The sequence below is a fragment of the Oncorhynchus kisutch genome, linkage group LG30 (genome assembly GCF_002021735.2).
Source record: "Oncorhynchus kisutch isolate 150728-3 linkage group LG30, Okis_V2, whole genome shotgun sequence".
Classification (NCBI taxonomy): Eukaryota; Metazoa; Chordata; class Actinopteri; order Salmoniformes; family Salmonidae; genus Oncorhynchus; species Oncorhynchus kisutch.
Genome location: NC_034203.2, coordinates 1,577,421 through 1,593,454, shown reverse-complemented (window position 1 = coordinate 1,593,454; position 16,034 = coordinate 1,577,421). Strand labels below are relative to the sequence as shown.

The 16,034-nt window shown below is 39.4% G+C and overlaps 1 protein-coding gene across 2 annotated transcripts in view; it reads right to left on the bottom strand.

The window, feature by feature from the left end:
* pex5lb (peroxisomal biogenesis factor 5-like b) overlaps positions 1 to 16,034 on the bottom strand; it is a 159,972-nt gene that overhangs the window by 11,632 nt on the left and 132,306 nt on the right. For both annotated transcript variants that reach the window (XM_031810683.1, XM_031810681.1), the window contains exons 8-10: positions 7,730 to 7,873; positions 5,372 to 5,442; positions 3,207 to 3,422 (exon numbers count right to left, since the gene is read on the bottom strand). In XM_031810683.1, the coding sequence (XP_031666543.1) occupies positions 3,207 to 3,422; positions 5,372 to 5,442; positions 7,730 to 7,873 (431 nt within the window). The remainder of the gene's footprint in view (positions 1 to 3,206; positions 3,423 to 5,371; positions 5,443 to 7,729; positions 7,874 to 16,034) is intronic.

Here is a 16,034-nt window from a genome sequence, read left to right as displayed (position 1 = left end):
GATTTTTAATAGGTCCAGAAAGTTGAAAATAGACTTGCACTTACGATCTTAGATGGCTCTCAAATGAATTGGGTCTCTGCATATAAATACTTAGGGATATGGCTGGATGATAAACTGACTTTTAAAATGCATGTTAACGAACATTGCAAAAAGCTAGGCTTCCTCTATAGAAACAGGACATGACAAATTGTGCAAGCTACTTTTATGCCTGTTATAGATCATGGGGATATTATTTTACATGCATGCTACGGCATCCACACTTAAACCGCTGGATGCTACTTATCATTGTGCACTTAGGTTTATTACATGTGCTAGTTACAGAACTCACCACTGTGTTTTAGATAAAAATGTGGGTTGGACTTCGCTGTCCATGAGACAAGAACAACATGATCCCATGTATGTCTATAAAGAACTTCTGAATAAAATACCTTCTTATTTATCATCATTTATCAACATTGGAATTATAATTCATAAAACCAGGTCCCTGAGATCTCCACAGAGTTGGGTATGGTTGCCTTTTCCTGTTACGCTCCTTGCTTATGGAATAGCCTGCAGACTAAACTTGAGACTTGTCCCCCTGTTGCACATTTTAAACATTTATTGGAGGATTTTTTAAATTGCTTGTAACTGCTTTGGGTAATGCAAGCTATTGTGCTATTAGGGGAATAACCTAACACTAATGTTCAAAAGTTTGGGGTCACTTAGAAATGACCTTGTTTTGTCCATTAAAATAACAAATTGATCAGAAATACAGTGTAGACATTGTTCATGTTGTAAATGACTACTGTAACTGGAAACAGCTGATTTGTAATGGAATATCTACATAGGTGTACAGAGGCCCATAATCAGCAACCATCACTCCTGTGTTCCAATGGCACGTTGTGTTAGCTAATCCAAGTGTATCATTTTAAATGGCTAATCGATCATTAGAAAACCCTTTTGCAATTATGTTAGCACAGCTGAAAACGTTTGTGCTGTTTAAAGAAGCAATAAAACTGGCCTTCTTTAGACGAGCTAAGTATCTGGAGCATCAGCATTTGTCGGTTTGATTACAAGCTCAAAATGGCCAGAAACAACTACCTTCCTTCTGAAACTCGTCAATCTATTCTTGTTCTGAGAAATGAAGGATATTCCATGAGAGAAATTGCCAAGAAACTGAAGATCTCATACAATGCTGTGTACTACTCCCTTCACAGAATAGCGAAAACTGGCTTTAACCAGAATAGAAAGAGGAGTGGGAGGCCCCGGCGCACAACTGAGCAAGAGGACACATACATTAGAGTGTCCAGTTTCAGAAACAGATACCTCACAAGTCTTCAACTGGCAGCTTCATTAAATAGTACCCGCAAAACACTAGTCTCAACGTGTGAACAGTGAAGAGGTGACTCTGGGATGCTGGCCTTCTAGGCAGGGTTGCAAAGAAAAAGCCATATCTCAGACTAGCCAATAAAAAATAAAACACTGGGCGGGAAGATTGGAAAAAAGTGTTATGGACAGACGACTCTAAGTTTGACGTGTTCGGATCACAAAGAAGAACATTTGTGAGACGAAGAAAAAAGGAAAATATCCTGGAGGAGTGCTGGATGCCATCTGTCAAGCATGGTGAAGGCAATGTGATGGTCTGGGGGTGCTTTGGTGGTGGTAAAGTGGGAGAATTGTAAAGGGTAAAAGGGATCTTGAAGAAGGAAGGATATCACTCCATTTTGCAACGCCATGCCATTCCCTGTGGATCGCACTTAATTGGAGCATATTTCCTCCTACAACAGGACAATGACCCAAAGCACAGCTCCAAACTATGCACTAACTATTTAGGGAAGATGCAGTCAGCTGGTATTCTTTCTATAATGGAGTGGCCAGCACAGTCACCACATCTCAACCCTATTGAGCAGTTGTGGGAGCTAGTGCCCATCAAGCCAATCCAACTTGTGGGAGGTGCTTCAGGAAGCATGGGTTGAAATCTCTTCAGATTACATCAACAAATTGACAACTAGAATGCCAAAGCTCTGCAGGGCTGTAACTGTTGCAAATGGAGGATTATTTGATGAAAGCAAAGTTTGAAGGACACAATTATTATTTCAATTAAAAATCATTATTTATAGCCTTGTCAACATCTTGACTATATACAGTATCCTATTCATTTTGTCACAAATTTCTTGTTTTCATGGAAAACAAAGACATTTCTAATTGACCCAAAACTTTTGAACGGTAGTGTATGTGTAAATGTAACAATCTGCTGTTGTATTTTTTTAATGTTATCTGTGATTTTTTTGTTTGTCTTGTGTAATTTGTTAATCACTGTACCTAAACTGTATGTGTAAACATGTATAGGCAGGGCCCAGCTCAGTCTGTGTTCCTTGTTGAAATAAAGGTATAATAATAATATTTCTGAAATTTAGTGATATTTATTCCCATAGTAATTCGTTATGGATCCATAACTAAATAAACATCAGCATTTTGAAAGAGTATTTTTATCATTATTTTATTAATGAAAGCATAAAGATGTCATTATTAGTTACATTGTTTTAGTTTGAATGTGCAGACTGGCACTAAGAACAGCGGGAACGTTTCCCTAGTCAGCGCCATTATTAGTGCGATGCCCCTTAAATATTTTGGAGATTTGGTTTTCAAATCATGTCAAATTTGTGAAAAAAAGGTCATTCTTGAACATGGGGTGAGACATTGTTACTAATTTGTCAGTTTGTTATTTGGAATAATTTATTTCTGTTTTTAGACGGAGAAAAACCAAAAACCTACAGTCATCTCATGGGTCTCCCAGTTGAGGCCGGCACATTTATTGAACCAGCATGTGTAGCAACACAGCTTGCACTGATATGCAGTGTTTTAGACCAATGCTCCACTCAGGCGCTGTACAATGTGACCGGTCGGGAGTGGCCTACAGTACTACAGTAATAATCCAAACAAAATAAAATAATAAAAACCTGAGTGTAACAACAGTTTTAGTCAGTAATACTGAAGTCGTGCACAATTTTCCATTTAGGTTTGTGTCGCCCAGTCAGTTAGAGCCACAGTAGGACCGAAAAGCATAATCAGTGCTCTAACTCCCCCCTGCACTAGTCTGGAGTAATGAAGTGGTGACGCAGGGTACTGTACTAAACAACAAATGACCTCTAAGTCCTGCGGCATAAGCTTGCATCTTTTAAAGGAGGAACCACTGAATATGCATTGTAACCATGAGGTGGGCGTACCAAGAGGTTGGCGTATGGGGACGACCCCTACGTGGTGTGGTGGGGGACCCCTGCAGGAGTGGGCTCCGGCTCCCTGGCAGTAGGTGTTTATAACGGGGGTTGTGGCAGATCCATCGGTGCAGGGCCTTGCAAGCATCCTGTTGCATGCCTGTGTTGGTCAAACTCACCGCCAGGGCCATGAGGGCCGGCAAGTTGTTGTGGTGGAGGTCTAGACACCTGCAGACAGGGACTTCTGTGATTTCTGTGCAAGGATGTGCTGGTTCTGTCTTTTTTGTGTGCACGCCAGGTGAGGTCATTTCAGGTAGGATGGGGAGAGGATGGGGAGAATGCATCTTCCTTGGAAATGTTTTGAAATGTTTTAATAATCACTTTTTTTTTCTTGGCGAGAGACTCAATTTTTGCTGATGCACAAAACACCCATTGAATTAGGTTATTTGAGGATTGAAAAAAGGTCATTACTATGTTTACTGTTAACCCTATCAAGTTAAACAACATAGTTGTGCTGTTGTAATGAAGGTGAGTCAGACTCTTACGACTTAAATCAGAACTGGAGACCAGGGTTCGATCCCACCTGTGACACTGTATACATGTATATACAGTGCTTTTCGTTAAGTACTCAAACCCCTTTACGTTTCCACATTTTGTTACATTACAGCCTTATTCTAAAATGTATTAAATTGTATTAAATCAAGCTACACAAAATACCCCATAATGATGAAGCAAAAAACGATTTTTATTTTTTATTTTAGCACATTTACATACGTTTCCAGAACCTTTACTCAGTACTTTACTGAAGCAACTTTGGCAGCGATTACAGCCTCGAGTCTTCTTGGGTATGACGCATCAAGCTTGGCACACCTGTATTTGGGGGGTTTCTCCCATTCTTCTCTACAGCTCCTATCAAGCTCTGTCAGGTTGAATGTGGAACGTTGGTGCACAGCTATTTTCAGGTCTCTCCAGAGATGTTTGATCGGGTTCAAGTCCGGGCTCTGTCTGGTCCACTCAAGGACATTCAGAGACTTGTTTCCGAAGCCACTCCTGCGTTGTCTTGGCTGTGTGCTTAGGGTAGTTGTCTTGTCCTGTTGGAAGGTAAATCTTCGCCCCAGTCTGAGGTCCTGAGCGCTCTGGAGCAGGTTTTCATCAAGGATCTGTACGTTGATCCGTTACTCTTTGCCACGATCCTGACTAGTCTCCCAGTCCCTGCCGCTGAAAAACATCACCCACAGCATGATGCTGACACCTCCATGCTTTACCGTAGGGATGGTGACAGGTTTCCTCCAGATGTGATGCTTGACATTCAGGCCAAAGAGTTTAATCTTGGTTTCATCAGACCAGAGAAACTTGTTTCTCATGGTCTGAGAGTCTTTAGGTGCCTTTTGGCAAACTCCAAGCAGGCTGTCATGTGCCTTTTACTGAGGAGTGTCTTCCGTCTGGCCACTCTAACAAAGGCCTGATTGGTGGAGTGTGGCAGAGATGGTTGTCCTTCTGGAAGGTTCTCCCATCTCCACAGAGGAACTCTAGTACCATAGGGTTCTTGGTCACCCCCCTGACCAAGGCCCTTCTCCCCCGAAAGCTCAGTTTGGCCGTGCAGCCAGCTCTAGGAAGAGTCTTGGTGGTTCCAAATTTCTTCCATTTAAGAATGATGGAGGCCACTTTGCTCTTGAGAACCTTCAATGCTGCAGACATTTTTTGGTACCCTTCCCCAGATCTGTGCCTCGACAAAATCCTGTCTTGGAGCTCTACGGACAATTCCTTCAATCTCATGGCTTGGTTTTTGCTCTGACATGCACTGTCAACTGTGGGACCTTATATAGACAGGTGTGCCTTTCCAAATCATGTCCAATCAACTGAATGTACCACAGATGGACTCCAAGTTGTAGAAACATCTCAAGGATAATCAATGGAAACAGGATGCATCTGGGCTCAATTTTGATTCTCATAGCAAAGGGTCTGAATAATGTAAAAAGTGTGTTTTATTTTTAATACATTTGCAAAAATGTCTAAAAACCTGCTTTGCTTTGTCATTATGGGATACTGTGAGTAAATTGCTGAGGATTTTTTATTATTATTTATTTAATCAATTTCAGAATAAGGCTAACGTAACAAAATGTGGAAAAGGTCAAGGGGTCTGAAGGCATTGTAAGTAGAAACAACTCATTTTTTACCTCTGGAGTGACACGATGGCTGCCTGCTCATTCTCATTCTCGGCCTGTGTGGTGCCCAGAACCTGCCAAGCCTAAAGACGCAGAGAGGGTTTCAACCAAACTAACACATCAAACAAAGTCAAACAATACTACACCAGTACTCCTGAGCTAACCAGTACTTCACTAAAGGAAATCTTATGCACAGTTCAAACATAAATTTTATGGCGAGTGGAACTGAATGGAAATTAAGAGCGGCCTGGCAAGGTTAAAAGCTTTGCTTGATGTACCGATTGGTTTCATAGAATTGCTCTCAACACTGCAGCAGACTTCCTCGTTGGTTTTGGGGCGACATAACAGCGACCTCTTACAGAAATCCGAGACAATGATTGTGCTTCTGTTGTGGGTGTGGTAGTGAAGCAACTATTATTTGCATGCAATTAACACATGTTAATATGTATTACCATTTCTCCTGAAAGTGGAAGAACTGCTCTGATGTGCTGCATGAAACAAAGGCTTACTTCAACCGCACTGGGCCAAAAGAGAAGCTGCAGAACTATTGAAAGAAATCGGACGAGGCTCACTTAATGGTTTCAGACAGCTCTCTATCCCCGCTCTTCCAAAGATAATTTTTTGTTTGTTTGTTTGGTGCGGCGATAGAGTGGTGTTTGAACTAGGGCTAAAACTCAACAAATACAAAGAAAATAAGACACAAGACACATTTCTCGAATTGATTCAATAAAGTAAACTCAATACTTCACACAATGTTACCTACAATTAAAACAAATAAATGAGGCTGTTAACTGAACCTGAATTTCACAGGTTTCTGATTTTCCCCAAAAAAGTCTAACCTTTTAAATCAAAAAACAAAAACAAACTTGGATGTTCTAAGTCCATAACACATCAGGAGACCACGTTTGAGGTCTGGGAAAAAATGCATGACATTTATTTATTGTAGTTACCCTTTAGTTCAACTGCGCAGGCACCTAGAAATGTTGTTTGGTTAGTAGTGTTTCTGTAGCACATAAAATGGAAATTGCAAAAGAAATGGCCACCGGATTGACGCAAATAATCATATCATTATGCCAGGTAGGTGTAACGCATGTGAAACGGCTAGCTTAGTTTCAATCGGTGACGTCACTTGCTCTGAGACCTTGAAGTAGTGGTTCCCCTAGCTCTGCAAGGGCCGCGGCTTTTGTGGAGCGAACATTCAATTGAGAAGGTTTCTGAGAAAGCCTTTCCATCTACCAGAAGACGGTAACATCGCTATATTTCTTAATTGTGTAAAAACCTGGACATTTAACTTCCTATTATGAGGCATGTCTTACCTTGCTTCAAAATACCTATAGCCAAAATTCCACCATAGAAACATGTAGGCAATTATAGTCTTCCCCCTATGCGTTCTCCTGTTCTATTGGTTTTCTTTCATTGTCTATCAGCCAAAGGCATTATCCTATTCATATTAGCAATTAGTGATGAGCGATTATTGCTTTGAGGTTGGTTCGGATTCGGTTGGCTTATAAAAAAAATATATCAGTTTTCCATATCAGTTTTTAAACATTAAATGCACAATGCATTTTGTGGGTTGAATGCAGCAAGAATACAAAATAATACAATTAATAAAAGTCCCATGATGGTAGTGACTGCACATTACTGATTATCACTTATCAATAATTTATTCACATTACTTTTACTTCCATAAAATATTTCAGTTGTGTATATTACATTTGTTTTATTTGATGACTTCCAAATCATCATCTCCATAGAGCTGTTACCTGACTGCTGAACTGCGAGATACCTCTTCTGTCTCTTTTTCGTAGCAGGCGTTACCAAGTTTTCTGCACTAAACTATATAGAATATTGGCCTGTTGGAAACTACAACTCCCTACTACTACTTCGCATAGTTCTGGCTTGATCGGATGTATCTCTACAGAAACTGTGCAATGTGCACAAACAAAATGTTGGTTAATCGCTGAGCACTATTAGCAACCTGTGATAGTTCGTGCATCTTAAAATCTATCCTTTCTAACGGATATTTTCATCTCTGTCCATGAAACAGCTTGTATGTGCAGTGCGCATTTTAGAACAATGTTTTCCGCAAATTGCATTTTGGAACATTTGCGTGTAAGCCTACCTCTGTGTGTACATAGCTGCTCTTAAAATGTGAATAAATAATAGTTTATCAACATTTTAAGCTAAACATTCTGATCTGTTCCATCAGACTTATTAATTTATACGACGTATACCTCCATTACACTACTTTAATAAGCATCGTGGGGATTAAGAAATAAATATACGCAATGCCCACTGAAAAATATGTGTATAATATATATATACTTGTGTATACCCTTCACTACACCACTGAACTCAACGATCTTTTACCTCCGAGTCCGATGGGTCCTGCAAAATGGCCGCCTCCAGTAGCAGGACAGCATTGTTCAGGTCTCCATCTCTGGCCTTCTGCTGCCCTTCCTCAAAAGCATTGGGCCACTCTTTGTACGGGTTGTTGGTGTGAAAGTAGTAGCCCTGTAAATATCACAGGCATCTTTTTGAATGAATTGCATACGTTTGTGTAAATAATGTCTGCATGGTCATACGAATACAAGTACAATGGTTAAAATGACATAATTGACAGTAGGGTATTTGCGGTATAACAGTTCATTCATGAAACAATACAAATGTATAATCTTCTTGATCAGTGTTTCACACCGCGGTGTAATAACGGTCTCAGTGAGGCATTCAAATATGTGTTATTCATGAGGATCTATACTGTGTGGCTCGTTCTATTTCAAATCATCCAATTATATGGATGAATTTCTATAACCGCAGCAAATGAAGTTAGGCATTGTGTTCAGGGCATAGCAGCAGTATGCACCAGCACCAGCCCTAACTGTCCCTCCAATCCCACCACTGCCCAACACTTACGCTAAGTCTCCATAAAGCAGATCATGAATTATTATTCTTCCATACCACAAGGGTAAAGATTTACTTTGTCTACATATCACAACGCATTTATTACACATCTATAAGCATTTCATGAATGTGATATAACAGGTCCCAACAACATTTTTAAAGGTAAGTGTATATCAATAGCATATCTATAATACATTCATGTCATGCAATAGCTCATATTACAATGACAATGTAGTGTTATCATTATGGATGTTCTCAAAAGTGTTTGTGAATATTCCAAAAGGCCCAAACACATTTAGAAAATTATGCTGATATATAGGCCGGTATAGGCCCATAACTACTTCTTCTCAGAGGTCAATGGGGCACGAGGATCCCCACAGGGTTGAATCCTCAGGGTAAATTGTATGGATCAAATAGTGTAGTTGAGGGTCATATCATAACGCTTTCGTAACTCATTAACACCCCTCCACATCACAATTAGGCCTAAGTTGGTCATACTAGTCTATAACACGCACATGAAGGGTCTATGTAGGAATTCTATGCAGTCAAAGTAAAGTTAAATCTATTTTCCCATTCCCATGAAGCATTTATAACGAAGCACTTCAAGGTAATTAACTGTAGTTTGCCACTGATCTATAACACCAACATTTAAGGTCTGAAGTGCTTAGTTGTGAGGTGCTTCTATGCAGTCAATATACTGTCATTTGTATTTTCCCATTCATAAAGCATTTATAAATAATGTATAAACATGTGTCCGTATTATTTTTGATGAGTCAGACAGCACACAATGTTAAAGGAAATGTGAACATTTGATAGAAAATGAATCCTACTATTGACTATTCTTGAATATATTTAACAAATATTCAAATTTCCATTTCAAACTCATAGCCATAACTTTTTTAGTGAGTAAACCATACAAACACAGGGTGGTAAAGCTAGCTAGAATTTCCTTGCCTGGCTACTCAAACTCCTTGCTCCGGCCAAACACTACGCCATGCCCACAGATGTTAGTTTCTTTTCCACAATGAGTCTGCTTCTGACGACCTCTCGTCTCTCGATTTCCAGAGCGCTTGACTAGTGGGGCAAGAACAAGCATAAGTAATGAGGCGTTTAGGAAATTTGTCATTGTCTTTGATTAATTTTATTTTTTACAACACCCCTCATTTTGACGTCACCACAAACAACTTCATTGATGGCAGTTTCAGATTGATGTACTGTATGTAGCGAACGATAGAGCAGTGGAGTAATTCCATTTGAGTCGTCAGTCAAAGCATTTCCCCATTATTCACTAATGTAGCCTAACCGGTCACAAGATGGCAATATTATTCATTTTACATCGTTTATCATCTTACGTACGACTTTAATGTACTCAGCCAGCAACACACTACTTTCCCTCGTGGACCGGCTGGTACATAAAGCATCCTCCATTCAACTGCAAAGACATCGGTTTCCTCCTTAACCTGATTTACCTTGATTGAATGGCTCATCAGTAAAAATATGCTTACCGTCTTAACAAAAATAAAAATTTCCACCACCATTTTCAGATTTTCGGACAACTTCCAGATGTTGAACATCGCGAGTCTGTTTATCCCTGGTTGAACGCAGACCGCAACACCAGCAAGTAGCATTAGTCACCCTAGCATGGTGGTGGAACATTTTATTAAGATACTACAAATATTTTCACCGTTTTTTTTCCACCAAAGAGAGTGTAGCACCTATTTCCTAATGCCAGAAATGCATATAATAATTACTAAGAGAACACAAAGAAAACATTCCCAAATTGCAAACTTAAATCAATTGTTATACTATTGTAATGTTGTTTTAAAAGGTGAGTTTACGGTTCTCAAAATCAGCTCTAACTTTGGAAACAATCCCAAAGCCCACCGCTGCTGCAACGATTGGATTAGAACAAGTCACTCTCCCTCTGCTCTCATTTCCCCATTTCACTCGTCTCAGTGCACACGTCTCCCGAATCTTCAAACATCATGTATGAATCAGAATCTGTAGCTAGTCATCGTTGTTCAATCTAGTTATTTCCTGTTGACTTTGCTGACAACATTATGATTGTTTTTGTCTGTCTACTTGTCGTTGTTTAGTAGGCCTATGTTGTCTGTCCGTATAATTATTTCATTGCTGACGACGTCTGTCATTACGTCATGATCCAAGCCCAAGCATGCTTGCTATTATTATTTATTCTCACCCAGGCATGTTTACCGAGCGACAGATCATTAGAAAATAAAATGACAAATGTAGATACTTTTTAAAATGTATTGTATAATGTTGGCTGGCATATAAGTTGCGGGAGAGAAAAGTTTTGCTCCTCTCATAAGTACAACAATATATAGCTGACATTCATCTAAATCTGTGCCTGGAATAAATGCAGGCAGTAGTAGTACTATTTATTAGCCTATTTCATTAATAATTGAATAGAACTAAGTAAGTATCATGTGCATTTTCATCTGTCGGGGTCGTTTAAAAGGAACATAATGCACTCTGAGATGCACTCCGAGTGAATGCGCACTTCCGGGTTGTCTGATCACGACTAAATCCGATTACGACTATGAAGTGTGATAAAACGGATGTGATTATGAATACAATGAGATCGACACACCCCTATTCTAAAACATCTCAAACAGCCAGCAGCATCAACAGAGAACAAGCATTTTTATGGGCTTCAGTGAGCATGGAAGTGAACAGGGTAAGGGAAAGACCTAAAGGTCAAGGACCTTTTAAAGGGTTCTTTGGCTGTCCCCATAGGAGAACCCTATGAAAAACCCTTTTTGGTTGCAGGTAGAACACTTTTGGTTTCATGTACATGGAAACCTGGAACTAAAAAGGGTTCTCCTATGGGGACAGCTGAAGAACTCTTTTGGAAACTCTTTTTCTAAGAGTAACTATAGAGCTACCGTATTTAGCTCACGTTTTCCATCTAAATAACACAAACTAACCAAATGTAAACATGTCTGCCAGTTGTTGGTAGCTAACTGCTTGTGCTGTCATACTATAGATGGTACAAGCGTATGGGATAGAGTAGTTTTGGCTGCGACTGAGGGACTGTGGATGGATGGCTTGTCAGATGGATCCACGTGGGTTGGCGAGACCCCTCCAGCATAATGTTATTTCGAAATCAGCTACGGGCTAGGGCATCTCGAACATATTCCCTACACTGGACTGATGGCAGATCATTTGGGCGTTCTGTGGCTCCAGGGGAGTTTTCTATACGGCCTGCTGAGTGCAGGCTAAACTGAACTGCAAAGCTTCGGCCATGGATTCAATCGCAGATCTGGTGGAATTTCTGAGAAGCCCTGAAGCCAGGCTTTCTTTGGAGGGGTGGATTGTGGATTTCTTGGGGGGGGGGGGGGTTTATTTATAATTTTTTTTGTCTTTACTCTTAGGATCGATTCTTCTTGAAGAAGAAGCAGCAGCTAAGCTAACATTAGCTTGCTATAGCTAGCTATTCTCTTCCTCTGTTTTTGAATGAATTTGTGTTTTTTTCTTTCTAGCTGACAAAATAAGTGAGCTAGATTTAGTTTATATACTGCCAAATGTCGATAACATAGCTACGTTTGTCACTGGTATGAGCTAGTAAATATCCTAAACCTAGACAGTGATAGAATATCACCTGGGAGAGAAAGAGGAGAGAATTCACTTTCTTTTTCATCTGCTGCTGGCTTGCTAATGTTCACTTAAGTATGTTTTTTCACATGTAATTGATGAAATTAGATTTGTATTCTATAAAGATTGTAATTGTGTCAGTATGTTATGAATATTGTAGAAACATGCCACTTGGTGCACACCAGGCCACAGGCAATATGTTCCTCCACTGTGAGTCATAGAAATTACCATCTTGCTTTCGGAGCTTTCCATCAGTCTTCGTGGTTTTTATATGGGGGGGGAGCGTAAACTTTTCGAAGTTAGAATCCATTTTTCACGTTAGAACTCATTAGTTAATCTACAGCACCAACTACATAAATATATGACAGGGTCCATTATCTGCTACTTTAAATCTTGTTAAGGAGGAAACCAATGCCTTTGCAGCTTGAATGGAGGATGTTTTATGTATGAGCCGGTCCATGGGGGACATGTGTATTACCGGCTGGGCTGACTGTGTCCATACCTAACAGTAATACGACATCAGGAAGAACTAAGCCCTCTAGGGGTTTCAGCGCTATCACTAATGTAGCTAGCTAGCTAAGCCCCTGGCACAATGTCAACACGTTAATAGGCATAATACTCGTTAAACATTTATTCCATATTTCCATTCCACTTTGGCACATTATGAACCTTTTTAAAATGGGACAAATTAAGAGACAGAAACCAGTTGATTTTATTTTGACCATTGAGGTATAAAATAACGGTTTTGACAGCAGAAGAGAATGTGAAAGGTTAGTATGACATTACTTCTGGTTGACAGCCCAGGGTTCTTATTAACTATTTTTGTTAATTTAAATGTGCAAACGTACAATGTCAGTCATGAAATAGTGAACAAAAAGGTTAACTAAATGTTTTTGTCAAAGCGAGAGGTCAACAGGAAGTGATATTTCACTGACCTCTCACATTCTCCTCCTGATTAGCTTCACGTCAGGAGAAAGGGGCAGCTGCAACCCAATATGGACCGGAGTATGGGCAAGTGGGTGTGTTGAAAGGAAAGTAGTGGGCGTGAGGAAAGGAGTGGGTGTGTCAAGCGCTCTACTATCTATAGGTTAGACGGGTTTGATTGAGTTTTTTCCCTTCAGTTCCTTTAAGTTAACACGCAAATATCATACGTTGAGCTACCGTACGGCGAGAGTTTGGACTTTGCTTTGAAGCCAGAGGGGGAGTCTGAGTCGTATTTCACTGTTACAGAAATAATTGTAAATTTTCAGTTATAAAAGTGACAATGGTTTATTTTATATTAAAAGTACTGATGATGGGTGTACTGTTTCTTGTATGTGTTGTCTGCTTACTGTGACTGTCACCCTGATATTGGCTACTAGGTAGCTATACTTCCCACGCCATTGCCAGTCAGTAGTGCTTGGCAAGCGGGAGCGAAGAGCACTGTGTCCCAGTGTTGTTGCCATTCATGCCCTCCCAATTGAGTAGTAGACTGTATGTATGTATCAAGGTGACATCTAGATGATTATCAATATTAGTTATTTCTTGTGTAGGCTGCGATGCCGTGATACAGCTGCCCAGTGAGAAGCACCTCAGTTCGGCAGGCACGCCGATACAACACCGGTGCACTTGTCATTCGCACCGGCTTAACGACTTGCCGTGCAGCAAAAATCAGCCACGCAAAACTGTCTCGAGTGGCAAAAAAACAACCCAATTAGCTGATTCGCTTTTCATACACCCACTCCTTTCGACACACACACTCGCTGGGTTTCTTCATGGCATCCAAATCATAAATAGATTTAATGCATTGCTCAGTTATGTATAGAGCCATCGTGGAATGCTCTGTCACCAGAGGTTACTCAGGCAAAAAGGCAAGGTTAGCTTTAAAAAACAGATAAAAACATCTTGTATCACAGCGCCACCACTCTTTCTAAAGATCTAATTTAACTGTACTGTACATAAGAATATGAATATGTATGTATGAATAGTGTGTACATAGTATTTTTGTTGTCTCTTGGTGACTTTCCTATATATAACTCTTATTTTAATGAAATATCTTATCTTGTCCATTACTGTATTTTTTCTGTGGACTCCAGGAAGAGTAGCTGCTCCTAACAAACTCGCCCATACTCCAGTCACCATATTGGGCTGCAGCTACCCACATCCTTGACGACAACTTCCTTCACAACAGCTCTGTTCTGCAAAGTGCAAGAAGTATGAATGCTCTAATTTCTGCGGAGGCCAGATTGACCATGCGGACCCTTTAATTAAGGTGGAAATGCTAGCTAGCTTTACCACCCTGTGTTAGTACGTTTTACTCATAGTTATTGCTATGAGTCTGAAATGTGGAACTTGATTTGAATGCTTTGAATATTGATCTTTGCTAAATCTATTAAAGAAAAGTCCAAATGAAAAATGTCAATAGTAGGATTCTTCAGCAATTGTTTCTGTGTTACATCTGGAAAATTTAAATAAAATATTTCCCTTAAAGGGATACTTCTGGATTTTGGCAATGAGTCAGATGATACAATTTGTATCTCTGTGTGCAGTTTGAAGGAAGTTGCTAACTAGCTTTAGTGTGCCGGTAGATAGCATACTTTCAGTCATTGCTCTATCACTAGTTAGCATTGACTAGAAAAACTCTCTAACTTCCTGGATGCATGGTATCCATGAGTTCATCTGACTCTGGGGAAGTAGATAAAGGACTTCATTGTAAAAATGCTGAAGTATCCTTTTAACATTTTGTGTTGTGTCCGTATTCTTTTTGATGAGTGAAGCATGTTTATGAATGAGAAAATAGAAATCACAGTATATTGACTGCATAGAATTCATACATAGACCTTTAATGTTGGTTGTATAGATCAGACTGGCAAACTGCTCAGTTAATTGCCACGAAGTGCTTAGCTATAAATGGTTTGTGAATGGGAAAATTGATGACTACTTTGACTACATAGAATTCATAAATAGACCCTTCATGTGTGCATTGAAGACCAGTTTGATCACCTTAATTGTGATGTAGAGGGCTGTTCATGAGTTACGAAATGAGAACTACACCGTTTGAACCGTATCATTTACCCAGAGGATTCAACCCTGTGGGGATCTTTATGCACCATTGACCTCAGTGAGAAGAAGAAGGTAAGGTAAGTCCGTTGGGGGCAATGTCAGAAGCACACTTTTGAGAACAGCCATAATGATGACACTATGCTGTCATTGTAATGATGCATCTATTAAGATACATAATGAGCTCTTGCATACCATGACATGAATGTGGTATAGATGTCCTATGGATACATTTAATTAACCTTTAACAATGTGGTCTGGACCTGTTATAACACGTTCATAAAATGCTTATAGATGTGTAATAAATGCGTTATGATATGTAGTCAAAGTAAGTCTTTACCCATTATAGAAACAAAAGAGTATTTACCAGACCTGGGTTGAAATACTACAAATTCTATTTCAGTTATTTTAAGTAAGTATTTAGACAAAGTTCCTTTGAAATTACACATAGTAAAGTATTGACATGCATTTAACAAAACTCAAACACAGAAAATAGCATTTTGAAATGCAAATATTTAAATACTTTATGCATTTAAACCCAGGTCTGTTTGGTCCTAGAGGTATTTGAAATGTATTTATAGAAAATTAGAGCCTTGTTCGATGCTGTTGACAGCAGCCATTTGTTTAGATAAGAATTCAAGAACAAAGGCAACCCTCTGAACTATGAAGGTCTTTACCATGGTGGGTGAATAACCTATACAACAATTGAATTATGATGCAAGTATTAACATAACGTAATAGCAATATAAATATGACAGATTTTCTTCATTTTGGGGAATGGATGTTGATTTAACATACCGGTATGTTTATTGTCATATACATTTTTACAATATATTCTGGCAGAATATGGTTAGGGCATTATGTGTTATGGTGGGTAGTTATTATTATATATCAATGGAGTGACAACTGCAGCATTATTTCTGATGAATGAATGTGAAACACAACCTTTCAGATTGAAAATAATAATAATTCCAGGAGGAAACATATTGACTGCAAAGAAAATAACAAGTAAATGCATGTTATTAATAAGACTTAAACCAATGGGGGATAGTTGTTTACTATTCCACTACTGCCCCTTTCCATATCCCCTGTCTGTCTCTCTTCCTCCCTCTCCTTTTTT